Consider the following 18,034-nt stretch of genomic DNA (forward strand, 5'->3'; position numbering starts at 1 on the left):
TACAAGAAGGTCCTTCTTGACGTGGGAAGATGATCTGTAGGTTCCGATTAACTCCATTCCCCTTGAGTGGGCTGATAACAACCGATTAAATAAGTTGTTTTTGGCTCTTAATCAGCTTCTAATCGACTGTGTGATTAGTAGAGAGTGCACAAATGGGATATCTATGGAATGAGGAGAAGATTGCTAAGCTAATTATGGTGCTCACTGGCTCTGATACCAGTTGTAAGGATCGGGAGGGGAAAAGAGCTCAAGGAGGCTTAAAAGTGAAAGACTCCATTGTTACACAGTGAGCTACACACAAATAATAAAAGGTACACGATCACTAAAGGGACAAATTGATGTACACACAAAAGTAGGATATCATATTGCATAGCATATTTTTATGTACAACACAAGGGTTTATTTATAGGCCTTGATATAACACGGTTGGTAGACTTGGCTCATTCTTGTGTTTACAGCAAATATACTAAAGTGTCAACATAAACTGAAATGAGGTGTAGAGGGATGTCCCATGCCTATCTCAACAAACATTTGGTAGCAATGCCAACCTTTGTGAAGCCCTTTTGTTGGCAGATGAATTTTGGAAAGCAAAAGGTGAAGTCTTTCCAAACACCAAGTAGCATCGCTAATTGAGATACTGAACTGAGATGCACTGCAGCAGCATCTTTGATTTTAGCCCCCTGGAACAAATCTTCCCAGGCAGTAAGACCAGCTTTGAAGCATTTGTGAGCTCTTCTATTTAGGGGCAATCCAAACCTGTCAGCAAAGCAACCATACCAAATGGAACCTTGTAAAAACAAGAGTAGACATAAATGAATGAGGTACTGTTCAGTGGTGCTTTACATCCTGCCATGAGTTCCAGAATTTGCAGGTAAGCTTGGAACCATAGGGTATAAATCTGCAGGGAGTTACAATAAGATCTCTGAGTGGTACATTTTCCAAGCATTGTAAGAGAGGAGCCTGAATTTGCTGATGTTTCTTTTTAGAAGCAAGGCCCAGAAGTCCTCAGAATTCAGGCTTCTCAGAATCCACTTGGCAGACATTTTGGTAGCCATCTTTTGTAGGTTGAGCAGGCCCAGTCCTCCCTTGGCTTTTGGGAGGCGGCAGGTATCCGAGGAGATTTTGTGATGATCCAAATCACCACCCAAAGAAAGTTCATAAACATGGCAAAATCTTTCTGAAGCTGGGAATTAGCAGGGTGGCAACAAGACAGAAAATTAGAGAAGAGAGCAGGTAGTGAGTTAGAACAAAAGCTCTACTAGACAGAGAGGACTGATGTCCCTGCCATCTGATTATCTTTTGCTTGATCTTGGCAAGAACCCATTCCCATCTTTGCAAGAAAGAGACATTGAAGCCCATTGGTATGCCTAGCAACCTGAAAATCTGTTCATTTTCTATCTGTTAACAACCTGCATCAAGCACTACCTTTGGCACAGACCCTGCAGATACTTTAAAACCTGTTTTGGAATGGTTAATCACTGATCCACTTGCTACATAGAAAGTATTTAGGCACTTCCAGAAATGTTACACTGTAGTGTTATCATTGCTCATCACGGCATCGGTGTCATCTGCAAACTGTTGCAGACAAAGCTGATTAACTGAACCCGGAATGTTTATCCCTTTCATTGTAAATTTGCTGTGTGCCAAGTAGAGAGAAGTAGAAGAAGAAGAAGAAGAAGAGAATTTTAACATCGTAGGAAACAATCCCAAGAGACTAAGCTTATAGACCTATCCAACGAGGAGAGTTGAACTCAAGACGTGTTATTCAAGAGGGGGAGAGAGAGCAAAGAGAGAGTGATGCTAGAAGAAATAAAGGCCTTCTCTGCTGTACACCCTCCCTTTTTGCCGAAAAGGGAGTGCCAACAACTTGCTAGTAAAAGGTAAAACCATGACAGGTCGCAACCATTGATCCACCTGTTTGGCCTATTTGGCATAACGGTCTTTAACTTTAATAAAAAAAGTGCAAGACTCTCTTCATCTATAAGTTTCGACTTCTTTTATGTATGTACAGCTTCCTCAGCTCCATGGAGAAGCTGCCCTTTCTTGGAAGGAATTGTGGCCTCTTCCGTTAAACAACAAGGCTTCCTTGTTGAACCTTAGAGTCTGGAATATCAACCTCTAGATCTTAGCTGGCTGCCACGCTGTGTCCCTGCAAATGAGGATGAAAGTACCTGCAATATCAATTAAGGACTCAGCAACACTCCATGGCACCAAAAACTAGCTGACCTCTCTAGAAATGCCACTGATTTTCATGAAACAGTGTCTTTGCATGTCTAATGCACAGAGAAGGAAATCCAAGAAGAAACTATGGTGGCTTTATGCACCTTTACAAGTCAGTCTCTGAGCATAGACAAGTTGTATGCAGGTCAAGGAAAATAAACTAGTAGTTCTAACATGAAGAAAACCTGATAGCTTGCCTTCATACTGATCTAATTTCTGACGTTAAGCTCAACAGATTAAGCAGACAATTTGGTCAAGAACATTGTGGTGTTCAATGCATGGAACATTGACAGCAAGTCTACCGGCGGCGGGGAAAGGAAATTTTAACTCAAATCTGAGCGCTGAAAATCATTGGTAGAAGAAGAAGAAGAGAAGTTTTAACGTCGTAGGAACAATCCCAAGAGACCTCAAAGATCTCTCCAGAGGGTCTTGAACTCAAGACCTGGTACTCAGGAGGGAACTGGGATAACCAAGAGGGAACTCAAGACTTGATACTCAAGAGGGAGCTTGACACTCAAGAATGAAGACCACCTGGTAGGTTCTAGGTCCCTTCTTAAGAAGATAGCCAGCAGCATTCAGATTCTCAATAAAAGCGTCAATATCTGGAACACGCAGGTCAATGTCATCTGCAAGGCAGCAAAGCTCCTGTACCCAATGCACTTCCTCAAGACAATCAGTATGCAGCAGATAATTTGCTTCTAAATTTACAAAACAACAAAGAAGCACATACACTCAGTGTAAATGTAGCCTTTTGCTGGACTTCTGACTGTCTCTGTAGTGCATTTAGAAACCTCTTTGTTTCTTTTTGTTGACTCATTCCACCACTCCGGCCAAAGTCTAAGACTCCATGCTCATCCACCAATTTGTCATACAAAGACTCCTTCATTATCTCAACCACATCCTAATCACAGTTGCAAATTGAGTCGATGTTTGTAAGTACAACATAACAGACTCCAATGGGAATCATAGCCGTACCTTGGCATCCTGTTCAGTGATTGTATCCCTTAGCTCCAGGCGAGCACGTGCCTCTGCGAGGCGTACAAGACTTTCTAGTTGTCGGGCTGTAATCGGTGTACCATCTGCGCTATGGCTGTGTTTTCTTAGTTCCAGATAAAAGTCGCCAAGCTCCTTTGCAGCAGCATCTGACATTCTGCCCTCGCAAGTCCACTTCTATCAGTTCAGAGCTTAGCAGTTTTTTGCACGTAATTCCAATGCAAAGGCAGCATAAAAATAGTGCACATTGGCATAGAGAATTAGGGGGTTAGCAGAAAGACCTTGGAAAGACATACTGCTTTGCGTAGGCAACATATTTTCGTAGAAGAGGCCCTGGCAAAGGTGAGAAATCGCGGTCGGTTTGGCTGTGCAGTTTCAGTCTAGCAGCCAAACTAGAACCCCCTCCACCACTGCTTTGATTTGCAGCTCGATACACTTCGAAAAAAGAAGCAACTGATTGGAAATTGACTTTGAGCACAATCAGAACAAACATCTGAGATTTGGAGCTGGCTTACGAGACTGTTTTGCAGCATTATAGCGTTCCTCAGAACCTGCATGAAGCTGTTATAATACGAATGAGCTGGAACGCCTTGGCCACACGAGTAACCAATGCTTTTAGTTAGGCACCATATGCATGTGCACAGCCTGACTTACTGCCATGATGTGTTCAGAAAGGCGTTGGTCCATTAGCTCGTCTGGTTTGTCCAGCAAGATGAAAACGAGATCAAATCGAGATAAGAGAGCAGCACTCATTTTCAAGTTTTCATTCACCGTCTTTGACCGGCTGCACAATAAGGAATCAGAAATAAGTTAGCATCAACAAGGCAGCCTACTGACATTGGTAACAAACTTGCTGAGGTTGCTCCAGCAAACTCAAAAGATGCAAAGACATACTTGTAATGACCTCCAACTGGATTGGCTGCAGCAAGAACAGCTGTCCGAGCTGATAGACTAGCAACTAATCCAGCCTTCGCAACAGAAACACACTGCTGTTCCATAGCTTCTAGCAATGCCTGTTAATAAAGTCAATAACAAACTTAAGGAAGCTTGGGCATCTATATTTGGTACCAGAAGGCCAATAAAAGCGCCTAGAGGTGATAGAAGAAGTTGGAATAACCTGGTGTTCAGCAGACATTTTGTCAAACTCATCAATGCAACAAATGCCACGATCAGCAAGAACCATAGCACCTGTTATTGAAGCAATTCACTTACAAGGTTCAAGATAGCAAGTCCTTATATTGTGGAAATTCCATGGGTTTGTAAAGCCCACAACTCAGACACATCAACAAAAAAAATTTCATCAACACGTTCCCAGGGTTGCATATGCATCCATACATGAGTATGGATCCGGACGGCACAGTACGTCCATACGGAACCCTTTTGCTTTTTTAATCCTGATCTTCAGCATGGCATGTGTACGCCTCACATTTTGGAATCGCCTGCAGCCATTCTTTGGTTTATTATAGAGAGCAACCTGCTATTGCAGAGAGTGTTCAAGGCGTGACTACGAGGGTACCGTGTAATTATTTAAGGGTCTTATCTAGTGTTCAATCTATAGTGCTAATCCATGAAGTTGGTTCATTGCACACACTGTGTAATCGATACATAACCAACAGGTTTGTGAAGAATCTATCTACATTTCAAGTTTTTAAGAAAATAGTACATACTGATACGTACCTTAACATTTTCTCTATGCAAAAGTATATACCTTACGTACTCCCTACCGTACACTATGTACCTTTCCACCTTGCACATTCTCCTAGTCAGAGCAAGTATATAATGGCAGCATAACAAAATGCCAAGTTAAGAAATGGGAGGAGAGTGTAGAATCTAGATACTAAAGACAAACTGTCAGAATCCCAAATGAAAAGGGCCCAATAGTGGGTAAGGTGCCTGACTAAGAGTGAAGCTAAATCAGTGAACTCCTCTGGGGTCAAGCCTCGGGCCCAGCTCAGCCTTACCAAAATTCAAATATCAATCCAATGACAAACAGATATTGCTGAGCCTAGTCCCATGCAGAAATAGAACTTGCTTTCTTTGGCCTCTCCTTGTCAATCGTCTATAAATTGCAATGACGCCATATCATTTGCAAGTTGCACTGCAAGGGAGTTCCTCCTCCTCAAGGCAATGCAACTGTGCACTCACCAAAGTTGCTTCAAGCAACTGCCTATAAGAGGATGCAGATAGTCAACTGCTGCAACTAAGGACCGTTTGCATCCCACCAAAGCGCAGATCCAACCTCCCGGTATCCCACAGGTGCTACTTCTCTCGCAAAGCTAGCCTCTTGACTTTGCAAAAGATCACTATATGCAGCACCAAACTATCTAAGACCATTCAAAAGCTATTGCTCACCTTATTGTCCTTCTCTTGCTTGTTCCTTGAGAGTCTAGATCAACCATGTAGAGTAGTAGGCAGTCTAACCTTTCACACACAAGTCACCTATCGCGGACACAACCCTTCAGCTTCTCAATCAACCGATCCATGGTCTCATACACTTTGCCATCCACAATGCTCAAAGAGGTGAATCAAAGACTTCATCATAGCCTCAATGTTCTTCGAGTTTTCCCACCTTATGCCGTTGTCGACATGTGCCCTGCACTCTATCCATTAACTGTAGAAGCCTTTGGCCTGCCAAGAGACTCATTAATGAGGAAGAGTCCCTTGATGCCCCGCTGGATGTGGGAAAGTACCCTATATGTACCACCCCTGTCAGACTGTTTATAAGTTCCTGTAGAGAGCCATCGAGGTCTAGTGTGATCAAACCATCACACATTACATCGCAATATACTTGACAAGTCTGCATGTAAAGTGATACTCAGGATACCGAGAGCTAGGTGAGGATAGCCTTTCTATCTGACCCATACCTACTTACAATATGCATAATCAGCTGCCACACCAATCAGTCACCCAGAGATTAGCGGAGTTATGTAGGAGAACCCACAGGTAGTCCGCTGTACTAGCATCTCCTGCCTTGTAACATGTAAATGCACCAGACCCTAGCCATTGTGACTATCCATCTAAGTCAATCAGTCCATGCGCACTTCCCATAGTCTCCAATATTCTTTTATATTATACATATCCTGCAATGTATTTCGTATAGCCATCTTGTCTGCAGCTATCTAGAATCCCATAATATATATCTTTGTTTTGTACTGTTGATTAGGTTATTTTGTTACTCTGACTTTGTATCAGATCCACCACCTTGTAACTTTCTGGTCTCATAGGTCACTATGGCCTTTTGAAGACGTTAATATAACATTTCATTTCATTTCTATACATGGGCTTGGAATCTTGGATGCAGTGGACCTTCTCCTCAGTAGTCAATGACCAAATCTTCTCCTTCTCAGGTGCTGTTTATTATTCTGAAAAGTTAGGTACTGCTGTGAACCCTTGAGAGCATCACAAGGGCTGAAAATCTGGAGCATTTAGAGAAAGCAGCAGTCTCCATTATTTCAAGGTTTATGGCATTCAATTCTTTAAACCACCATAATAATTTCAGGTCATGTAAGAGGTGCATGAGCAACTTCAGGATTAAAGAAATGAAGCTGGCAGCACCATACAACATGTTCAAACACAGCACTGATCCAAGCACAGTCATCAGAGGGGAATGTGCCTTGATACAAGAAGAAAAATAGTCCAATCACATCTTGCAAACATACAGAATGTTGTATATGCCCTTCATGTAATCACTACCCAAGTCTATCTAACAATTCACGTGATCAATACCCAATTCTATGTAGCAAAGTAGCATAAGTACTGATATTTTACCTGCCTCAAATACATAATCACCCGTAATAGCATCCTTGACAACTGCCACTGTCAGTCCTGCTGTGGTGGTGGTATTCCCGCACACATAAATTCCACGAGGTGCAACTCCAGCGGCAGCTTGCAAAAGTTGACTTTTCCCAAGACCCGGATCCCCTTAACATTTAAGAGCTGACATTATTAATCTTGTTGGATCAAATATACATTAGATACATTATTAATCTTGTTGGATCAAATATACATTAGATACATTATTATACATTAGATACATTACTATACATTAGATACATTATTAATCTTGTTGGATCAACTATACAATATATACATGATAAGATTGCAAGGTTAATCGGCTCACCTACTATTAAAACATGAATGTCCCCCCTTACAGGGACTTTGTTTTGATCAAGTACATACTTCTGTACACCTCCAAATAAAGCCAATGTTAAACCAGCTGCACCCAACAAAAACCCTAAAACATGTTACATTCCTACAATACAAAGCCACATTCCAAAACACTTCAATTCATAAGAATGTGTGAGCCAAGTGATAATAAAATGTCATAGAGCCTTAACAAACTAAGGTAATTCACAACGAAGAAATTTTGACCTGGTCAAGCACCTTTTACAAGTTCGTGTCCATAGATTGATGGGCATATTGAATGTAAAATTTGTCGAAACAGGTCAGGACCATGCTCTGTAGCAAATCTCACAATGAACTCCAAATCGCGTGGACTAAAAGTTCTGGCATTTGGTGGAGCCGCAGCCCTCACATCATTCTCATGGTCCTCTGTAGCTGTGCTCTGATTTTTTGAGTTTACTACCGAGATAGCTTCCAAATACAAGTAAAAAAGACTCTGACCCTTTGTTTTGTGCTTTCCTGCATGAGTACAGACAGTCATGTCCATAACACTAAAAGGCTTCAAGGACACTTGTATCAATGCAGATACAAAGCACGATCAATCATGAACCCAATGAGTTAAATGCAACACTTGATGCAGGTAACGGCATCAAGACTACCATCTGGCAAAGCATTCACAATGGACTGGAGTGCCAGCCTAAGCAAAGTACAGATTTTGCATTGAGCAGAAGTCTATATATAATTTGGCAGCTGGAATACATCTGCTTCTTCAAAAAGACGAACTCAGTCACTTATCAATTACTGCAAAATAACCCCTTCTTTTAAAGATTGAATCTGTTAAGATCTTAAACAACCCAACCACCCAGCTCCCCCCCCCACCCCCCTGCCGCGCCAGCACCAAAAAAGAAAAAGTAAAGACAACAAACATGAAAACAGATTCCTATAATAAGGTGTTTCCCAGAGAGAACAAAAAATGTGACAAATTTGACATTATTAACCCAACTTTTACCACCTGTACAGGATGCATGTACTTTGCACTTACCCCCTCCAACATCCATGTCAGTATTGATAGCCTTCACTAAACCACAAACCGTTACTACATCCCCTGGTACACAAACATCCACAAGATCATTTGTCAATTCACACTCCACAGTCCTCGGCATGCGTCCTTCCTCATGACCATGAGCCTCCGATAGCTCTTGGATCCTACACAAGATGAATGACATGATATGTAGCAAATCAAAACGTACAAGTTGCTACTGGAATAATGTAGTCCTTCACTATTAAAATGAAGCCAAAAACCCCTGATAAAAGAACCAGAAGCAAACCTCCAAAAACAAGAAACACAGAGACCCACATAATCACAAAAAAAGAAACGAGAAATCATGCTATAATATGGTGCCTCCTTGCGCACATAAAGTATCCTAGCTTTCAATGATGCTACACGAGTCATTCAGCCAAATAAGTTCAAGTGGTCAATTTGTAGGTAGCCGTAGTCTCTCTGTGACTATTTCTCAATTGCGCATCTTCATCAGATGACATTTGTTTGGCTGGATATGGAGCAGACTTGAATATCACCTAGAGAGGAGTTTGGGAAAAATATGAGACCTTACGAGATCATTTCGTACATCCTAACAACGTACATTAAACCTAGAGGGCCTATCACCTATGCCATCTTATGCAAGAGACAAAGAGCACTACACATCCAAACGGCTTTCATACGCCAGAAACGTTTTGAAACGCTTTGTAAGTTTCGAACGCGTACAAAACACGTTAACAACACTGGACTCCAGCACAAATTGCATGGATTGTAAGCAGTTTTGATCAGATGGTTGTTCAATGTGTCAAAGATTCAAGCCAAGGACATATGTATCAAGGATTGATGCAACTTATGTTTTCAAAATCGATAAAGAACTTTTTTGGACCAAGGAAGATTGATATACAACAATTTCTCTCCCAAAAGGGACTTCTGCTGGTAGCAATAGGACAACACAATGACCTTACTAGGAATGTACACATCTGGCATCCCATAACATTTTCAATAAAACTCACCTTCTCATTGCATTGTTTAGCAATGTCTTCCCTAATAGAAAACCTCATGATTAGGTATCATATCACTTGAAGACCAGACCACCACTCTTCAAGGTGTAGTATGTACTGGTCTATGAGAGCTATGAGGAACACTTTTAATTTTCTTTTCTCCATTTGGTACAAAAACTTCAGGATTGATGAAACGGCTAAGGTGCAGACTTGTATTTCGACATTTGCATAAATGGGTGTCCAGAAAGTATAAATGGTCATCCTTATCCACAAAAAGTTAAATCAAAATTTTCAAGCATTTAGACTACTTTACCTCAATTTCTGAAAATTGATGGTTTTCACAAGGGTTCTATTCGGCTGAAAAGTTTTGCTCTTGCATCCATGCATTCCACATGATGCTGGTGGTGAATAACGACCATCTAGAAACTGTTTTTCCATGGCATGGCCACATTTTAAACATGAGAAACGCATTTCCACAACTAAAGGCTTGACCACACTCATCCGAACAACAGTACCCCGTACAGAAATCAATCTCCCTGTCAATTTGTCAGACATATTTAGCATTTTATTTTATTTTTTTCAAGTTCAATTAAAATATAAAACCTAAGAAAGAAAACCTTCCAAAGAGCACATGTAACCAACCAACATAAGCTGCCTTCAAGTGCTTTAAAGCTAGCACTGATTCTGAGTAGTTATGCAGTCGAATATAGATTTTTCCTGGGTTCAAAGACTCCTTGTTGCCAGAAAACAGTATCTGAAACCAATGACTTCAAAAGGTAAGCCCAAAACATCAATAAGCCTCACTAAGATTATGAATCAGCCCAACACATCAATGAGCTCTCTTGGATTATAAATCAGAAAAGCTTTATTTTCAGGAGACAAGTCAGCAAATTGTTTTTTTAACGGCGTCCAAAAGCATGCACTGCTACGGACATAAATGCAGCAAATACTTGAGACTAGACAACAGTTATTGAATCAAAAGAACACATCACCTGGTCTCACCAATGATAGCCTCTTAAAATCAGTGTAAAAAGGTTGGATCAGCATGTAGATCCAAGTTTTCAGCCCAAAACAGGCCATTCTCAGCCAAATAAGAACTAGACTTAGATATAAAGCCCCTATCCTTACTGTCACGGGACGGGCACCACGTGCCAACGGAAAAGAATAGACTGAACAGACTTTTAGCACTTCAACAACTGAACTGAAAGAGAAATGAAATGAAATGAAATGTTATATTAACGTCTTCAAAAGGCCACAATGACCTATGAGACCCGAAAGTTACAAAGTGGTGGATCTGATACAAAGTCAGAGTAACAAAATAACCTAACAACAGAGAGAGAGAGAGAGAGAGAGAGAGAGAGAGAGAGAGAGAGAGAGAGAGAGAGAGAGAGAGAGAGAAATGAAATGAAATGTTATATTAACGTCTTCAAAAGGCCAGAGTGACCTATGAGACCAAACTGATACAAAAGTGGTGAATCTGTTACAATGTCTGAAAAGTGTGAAAGTGTGAAAATAAATGCGCAAAACTAAATACAAAGTATTACATAAACTTCTTAGGAGCATTCTGGGTGTCTGGCTAGAATGCTTCTAATCCTATGTTGTAGTCTCCTCCGGTGAAGTGTGCTTCTGCATCTCGGTCGTGGTCGTCTCGATTTCCTAAGCTCAATCGCCCTGTCAATGAGGGTGCCTTTGGTATGAATGCGGGTACTCCTTTGTGCTCGCTGCTGGCCTCTTGCTTCTCCTTCCATTCCTGCTTCTCTCGATCCGAAGAAATCTGTGATCTGCCTCTGAGGCTGTAGTGCTCTTTGTCTTCTCATTAGATTATCCCTGTGCCGATGTAGTTCCAATAGGTACAGGCCTAAGCACCTTTGATCTTGGTATTGCATGACTCTATCTAGAGGTCCAAAGCCTTCTTTAAATAGGCAATGGAAACACCCACGTATCTCATAGTATACGGTGCAATGACATATGTAGTGTAATTCTGTCTCCGGCTCCATTCCGCATAACTTGCAAATTCTGCTCTCAGGTGGGATTCCCCTAAATCTGCCAAATTCAATTTCCAGCTGGTGTGAGGATGTACGAATCTGACCAATAGCACATCTCAAACCATGAGACAGGTGGGTATCCATGTAGCTCGGGCGAATCACAAAACCATCTTCAGATAGCTGTAGGAAGTTTTCTTTGTAGTCGGCCATCTTCGTGCCCAATTCTTGTGTAGGGTCTACCCATGTCCTCTTAGTGTCCAACTGTATAAGACCTTGGCGGATGATTTTATTAATCTCCGTTCGTGTGATTGCCAGTGATGGAGCCTCAAGAGAGTATTGGAAGGGGGGTAACCTTTCCATACTGAACCCGTGTCTCTGAAACCACGAGGACAGTTGCGCATACCAGCATGATGTATCTCCTTTCATTGCTAATTGTCGAGAGGATTCGAGGGCCAATCTAGTATATCGGCAATTATTTGTATCCCATAAACCATGTATAAAGAACATTGATCTGGTAAGAGCTTCAATTTCTATCGGAGGGGCAGCTAGTTCCGCTCGGGTAATCGCGTGTGGTACGGAGGCCTTGGCTCTAATCATTCGGGAAATCATAGATACCAAAGGTCTCTCCATTGACTTCCAATTATCCTCATCCACAGATGGTCCCCAAATCTGGACCCCATAAAGCATAGGTGAAGCCACCACAGTATCAAAGAGCCAAAGTTTTGTTCGTGGTTCCTGAAACTGCACTTGTGAACACATCCTGAAATTGCACTTGTGAGAGAGAGAGAGAGAGAGAGAGAGAGAGAGAGAGAGAGAGAGAGAGAGAGAGAGAGAGAGAGAGAGAGAGAGAGAGAGAGAGAAATGAAATGAAATGTTATATTAACGTCTTCAGAAGGCCAGAATGACCTATGAGACCAGACAGTTACAATGTGGTGGATCTGATACAAAGTCAAAGTAACAAAAATGACAAAATAAAATGACAGAATAAAATGCTATGGAATCTGAAACAGCTAGGTGTGATCTAAGCAGATAGGTGGGATAGCTAAATCACACAGCACAAAAGATCCAGCATCGGTCGCTGGCGGATCTCATCAATCTCCTCCATGGTCAATAGCCTGACCGGGCGTCGTGCATGCTGGGCCAAAGTGATCTGAATCCTCTGATGCAACCTCCGTCGATGTTGTGTGGTCCTCCGCAGTCGTGGGCGTCTGGATCTCCCTAGCTCAGTCGCTCGGACGATCAGTGTGCCTCCAGTGTGAGGCGGCGAGCTCTCCTGTGGTAGTAGCTCCTCTGGGTGTCCAGTGTCTGCTCTAAAGAAGTCTGTGATCCGTTTTGGAGACCGGCTGACCTCTCCTCGCATTAGGCTCTCTCTATGTCTGCGCAGCTCGAGCAAAAACAAACCCAAGCATCTCTCATCCTCATACCGCATGACTCTAGAGTGTGGTCCAAAGCCCTCTCTGAACAAGCAGTGAAAGCGGCCACGTATCTCGTAGTAGACGGGACAGTGGCATGTGTAGTGCAACTCTGTCTCAGGCTCCAGGTCACATAGGAGACATGTCCTCGCCTCTGCTGGTACTCTGCTGTATCTCCCAGTCTCGATCCGCAACTGGTGTGAAGATGTGCGTATCTGGCCAATAGCACATCGTATCCCATGAGACAAGTGGGTGTTCATGTATCTAGGTCTCGTCACAAAACCGTCCTCCGTAAGCTGGAGAAGATGCTCTCTGTAGAAAGCCATCTTCGTACCCAGCTCCTATGTTGGCTGTATCCATGTCCTCCTGATGTCTAGCTGAGTCAGGTCCTGGAGGATGAGCCTGGTAATCTCGGACTGTGTGAGAGTCAGAGAGGGTGCATCCAGTGAGTACTGGAAGGGTGGCAGTCTGTCTATGCTGAACCCATGCGCTTGAAACCATGATGTCATCTCCCCATACCAGCATGTTGTATCTCCCTACATGGCTAACTGTCGCGAGGACTCAAGAGCAAGACGGGCATATCTGTTTCTGGGAAGTTCCCAGATGCGATGTATGAAGGAGACAGATTTGGTGAGAGCCTCAACCACTAGTGGGGGGGCAGCTAGCTATGCTCGTATAATGGCACGTGGTACTGAAGCCTTGGCTCTAATGAGCCGTGAGATCATAGAGACTAGCGGCTTCTCCATGTCCCCCCATCCATCAGTGCGACCTGTCCTCCCATGATGGTCCAATGAAGGTCCCCAAATCTTAGCTCCATAGAGCAATGCAGAAGCCACCAGGGTGTCAAAGAGCCAGAGCTTCGTCCGAGGCTCCTGAAACTGAACATGTAAACACATCCTCTCCAATCTACCCAATGCTGCATGGGCTCTGGTCAATCTAGTCTCTGCTGCTCTTCTCAATGAAAATGCTGGTCCACTAAAAACCACTCCAAGGTAGGTGTAAGCATCTGTATACTCCACCGTCTCCTGGCCGTACGTGAATGCAAGCACTGACCTCCTGATCCACTGTGGGGTCGTATTAAATACCATGACCTTGGTTTTACCAAGGTTGACAGACAAACCACTCTCATAGGCAAAGCTATGCAAAGCATCCAAGTGACGTTGCATCCCCTTTGGAGAGTCGGAGATCAACACAATATCATCAGCATATAACAATAGTGGGATCCATGTTCCTGCCAGTTGTGCACCTCTATCACCATCACTCTCAATGTAGTCAGAAACCTCATCCACATACATACCAAACAGAGTAGGAGAGAGCGGGCAACCCTGCTTCACCCCAATAGTGGAGTGAACCGCTGTAGAAAGGCCCTCTGAGGTGCGTACATGCCCCACTACTGACCTGTACAGTGCCATGACTCCCCAAATGAGCTCTGTGGATACTCCCATCTCCTGTAATCTACGCATCAATCGAGCTCTGGGTACGGTGTCAATGCTTTGCAGAAGTCCACAAAGCTGCAATAGATCCGTCTCCCATGTGATCTGCCCTCCTCAATGATGGCTCTGAGTGTCAAGATATGGTCAAGAGTAGAAAAACCTCTCCTGAATCCTGCATGCCCGGCTGCGCGTATCCCTTCCCTCTCTGCCCATCTACTCAGCTGCTGCTCAAGAATGGATGCGTACAACCGTGCCAATGTGTGTCCGATCATGATAGTGCGATAGTTCCCAGGCTCCATAGGGTCTCCTGACTTGAAGATAGGTACAATAGTAGATATGCTCCAAGTATCAGGCAAGCCCTCACACATGGCACGGTTAAACATAATTGCTAGGAGCTCTGCTAGTAGATCTCTGGCATGCATGAAGTGCTCAGCCATTAAACCATCATGATCATATGCTCTCCCAGTCCTCATCCTGTCAATGGCCTTCCTCACCATCTCAGCGGTGAAAAAAGCACATGTGTGGGGGCATGGATCGGGGGGGGGGTCGAGAAGGAGCGGCTGCCCAGGAACTGTGTACAGAGATGACGCGTACTGGCCCCAAGCCTCTGTGGAGGTAATGGCAAGGGGGGGGGGGGGGGGGGGGGGGGGTGAAAGAGCCGCCATGCCTCACGTGAGTCCTAACTCAAGAATAGCTGGTATAGATCCTGCTCTAGGCGAGCCAGAAATGCCCTCTTCTTCCGCCGCACTAGTCGTCGGAAGTCAATCTATGACTGTCTGTGAATGATGTCCCCCAAAAGCACCTCCCTCTGAAGTCTAGCTCTGGTCTCTCGACATTCCTCATCATTCCAGCTGTTCTGGGGCATGCTCCCAGAACGACGTCTCTGCTCAAGCTCAGTGTGTGGGTATGCCTCTGCTGCTGCATCATGTAACGTCTACGTCAGTATAGTAGTAAGCTCCTCCAAAGGCCGCCCTGGCTCTTCTGTACACAAGAGTCTGTAGATCCCATCTATGTATACAGAGTCCGTCTCCTGCGTGAAGGTGTAGCGAGTAGGAGCTGCCACCTGTGGCCTGTGTACTACACTAAGCTCGAAAGATATGGTCAGCGGCACAAGAGCATGGTCCACTGCCACACCAATAGGTCTGGGTCCAACTGTGAGGTCCTTGATACTAGAGATGAGACTTCAAGCGTACTCTTTTTTAGTGTCATTAAGGCATCTATTGGCCCTTTTAAGCCGCATGTGGCATATATTAATTGTATAAATAGCTTGTTACCAAGCTCTGAACACTGATCAAAGATCAGGTAAGCTTCAAGTAAGCTTGATGTGTATCTTCTTGGTATCTTTCTTAGCTTGGAAGCGGAGCTGCACGACAGCGTTGGGGACAACCAAAATAGTTATGTCCTGTTTGAAAGCATCCAAAACAGCGGCCTTCTAGTTGTTGAGGTGTCAAACGAGGCCTTTGCGGTTGGCTTTCACGAGACTGTCGAGAATTTGTTCTTTGTTGGCGAGAGTTGCGGTTAGTGGCCGGAGGTTCTTCTGTGGTAAACTCTAGCTTTCCCTTCATCAGTTTGTAGCCGACTGCGGCATGGTCCATAAGCTCCTACATGGTAGAGACTTGCTTGGAAAGACAATATTCCTGCAATGGTGATGGTAGTCCAATGGTGTAGCGCTCACAATGGTCCTCCAAGGAAATGAACTTAAAGAAGGGCACCGGAAGGTACACGTCGAGAAACCTTTGGTTATAGTCGTCCATGGTTTCGGTGGCAAGCATTTTCAAGTTGCCCCACTCTGCCAAAATCCGGACTTCAAACATAGAAGTCATGTAACTACATGCAAAAACTATCTTGAAAGCTTGCCAAGTCCTTGGAGCACGCGGTTATGTCGCGATTGAACTCCACCATTGCATAGCATTATCTTTAAGAAATCGCGCTGCTTGAGAAATCTTGGATTCTTTTGTATAGTTCCCCAAATCATAGATGTTGTCGAATTGCTGTAGGAACTGCAATGCTTTTTTGCGAACTTTCACAGCCCGGAAAAAGTGAAAAATTTGATTGTCATGCTGCCATCCTTGAAATCTTTGGGTTGGTTAGGCACATATCCCGGGTATGGATAATAAGGGTATCTATATGGGCTCCAACCCTTGTAGCCTGGTGGCGGTGGTGGTGGGGGAGTTGGGGGCAACGGTGGTGGCAAAGGCGGCTGCATTGGATCAGGGTCAGATGGTTGCACCATATTCCTGAAGACTCCTCCGATCGAAACAGACGTTTGAGAAGGTTGTCGGTTGGAAGCTCTCGTACTTTCTGGGGCCGGAGGAGGTACCACCTGAGGCATCAGAGGGGGTAACATGTAATTCAAAAATTGTTGAAAACTTTGCAGCATCGGAAGATTTTGTTGAGGATGCCGCGAAAGAATGTTGTGAAGCTCGTCGAGCAGAAGCTGTAATTATTCTGCTCAATCCATGAGCGCCATGTCTTGGGTTCTTTATGTCTTATGCCTTGTAAGACAGAGCGATGAAGACGGGAGCGTGCCCGATGCGCGATGAAGTAAGGATGGGAGTCGCTAATAAGTCCGAGATCGGGACCTGAAGATACTTCAAATAAGATTCCAATAGCCTCTAGTTTGCTCTGTCCGCTTAGAGAGAGAGAGACCACACGCGACACGGAGTGGCAGAATTCCACCAAGAGAGTATTGGCCCCAAACACTGGCGCCCCTCTCGGTATTTCTTTACATTGCATCTACAAGCCGGTACTCTGCACTCTGCACCTTCGTCCAGAAGCATGCTAGAGAATGAGCCCATGGCCTCATATTTAAAGGCCCTAGGCCCAAAAGCAATTTACATGAAAAGCCTTCAGACTCAAAAGCATTTGGTCTAAAAGCAATGCCCAAAAATCTGCCAGTGCGTTTTGCGAAAATCCGTACAACTGCCACGTCAACTCTGTTAGCGCGTTTTGCGGAAATCCGTACAGTCCTGCCACGTCAACAGTCAATGGAAGCCAGGTTGTGTGTGTGGGGGTCCTGCTTTATTTATATGCCTTTATGTCACTTGGCCCCCCCATCGAACGAGATCCTATAAGTTGATAGGACTTGTTCTTCTTCTGTTGCTTGTTCTCCTTAGGCTTTAGGCCCCTCGGCCGTGATCTGAAGATTGGCTCCGTTCTTCAGTGGCTTGACACGTCACCAGTTTGTGACAGGAGTTGCTTGCCCATAGCCAAAGGCTACCCATGAGGGGTGCTCAACAGGGTTGCACTTCATCCCCTTAGAGGTCCCCTTTGTCCCCAAAATGCATGTCACGATTGTGACGTATTCTTTATGTTTGTATTACCTTCCTCGCTTGGTTCTCTTGTAGATATGAAGATGTACCAAATCAGAGACTCCTCTACTCGAAAGGACGTGCCTCTCTGCCAAAGAGTCGCACCTATTCGGCAAATAGCCATGCCTCTTCAGCGAATGGCTGCACCTCTACGCCGAATGGTCACGACTCTATAGTAGAGGGACACGACTATTGAGCTAGAGTCATGTCTTTTGACCTATGGTCATGTCTCTTCATCGTGTCTCTTCAGATTCTATATAAGAATGCCCTTGTAAGACATTTCAATCAATCAAACACATTCAGTCTCTGAGTCTCTTGTTATCAAGTTCTGTTCAGAGTTAAAGTTTCATTTAAGTTTAAGTATGAATAAACACACATAGTAAGCGTGTTCTCGGGCCTTTGGACTTGGCGTCTACCTAACTTCGCCATTGCCTATCCTTCCCGCAATCCTCACCTTGTGAGTTGTATGGCAACACAAGAAAGATGGTGTCCAATTGCCTATGTGTATGAGGTAACTC

General features: G+C 44.0%; 1 protein-coding gene across 2 annotated transcripts in view; it reads right to left on the reverse strand.

Annotated features, from left to right (window-relative positions):
• Positions 1-341: 341 nt before the first annotated feature.
• LOC147460114 (putative DNA helicase MCM8) overlaps positions 342-18,034 on the reverse strand; it is a 71,245-nt gene continuing 53,552 nt past the window's right edge. Inside the window, exons 3-17 of one of the 2 annotated variants that reach the window (XM_086511238.1) lie at positions 10,018-10,129; positions 9,689-9,911; positions 8,378-8,541; positions 7,597-7,854; positions 7,334-7,429; positions 6,982-7,134; positions 4,331-4,401; positions 4,108-4,226; positions 3,868-3,997; positions 3,729-3,774; positions 3,495-3,648; positions 3,196-3,370; positions 2,951-3,121; positions 2,752-2,822; positions 342-2,171 (exon numbers count right to left, since the gene is read on the reverse strand). In XM_086511238.1, coding sequence (XP_086367364.1) covers positions 2,796-2,822; positions 2,951-3,121; positions 3,196-3,370; positions 3,495-3,648; positions 3,729-3,774; positions 3,868-3,997; positions 4,108-4,226; positions 4,331-4,401; positions 6,982-7,134; positions 7,334-7,429; positions 7,597-7,854; positions 8,378-8,541; positions 9,689-9,911; positions 10,018-10,129 — 1,899 coding nt within the window. In that variant the 3' untranslated portion in view covers positions 342-2,171; positions 2,752-2,795. Of the gene's footprint in view, positions 2,172-2,751; positions 2,866-2,950; positions 3,122-3,195; positions 3,371-3,494; positions 3,649-3,728; positions 3,775-3,867; positions 3,998-4,107; positions 4,227-4,330; positions 4,402-6,981; positions 7,135-7,333; positions 7,430-7,596; positions 7,855-8,377; positions 8,542-9,688; positions 9,912-10,017; positions 10,130-18,034 lie in introns of both variants that reach the window. The other variant, XM_086511237.1, reaches the window with a different exon arrangement.

Source organism: Adiantum capillus-veneris, chromosome 4, assembly GCF_014529385.1.
Source record: "Adiantum capillus-veneris isolate H3 chromosome 4, ASM1452938v2, whole genome shotgun sequence".
In the NCBI taxonomy this organism is placed as follows: Eukaryota; Viridiplantae; Streptophyta; class Polypodiopsida; order Polypodiales; family Pteridaceae; genus Adiantum; species Adiantum capillus-veneris.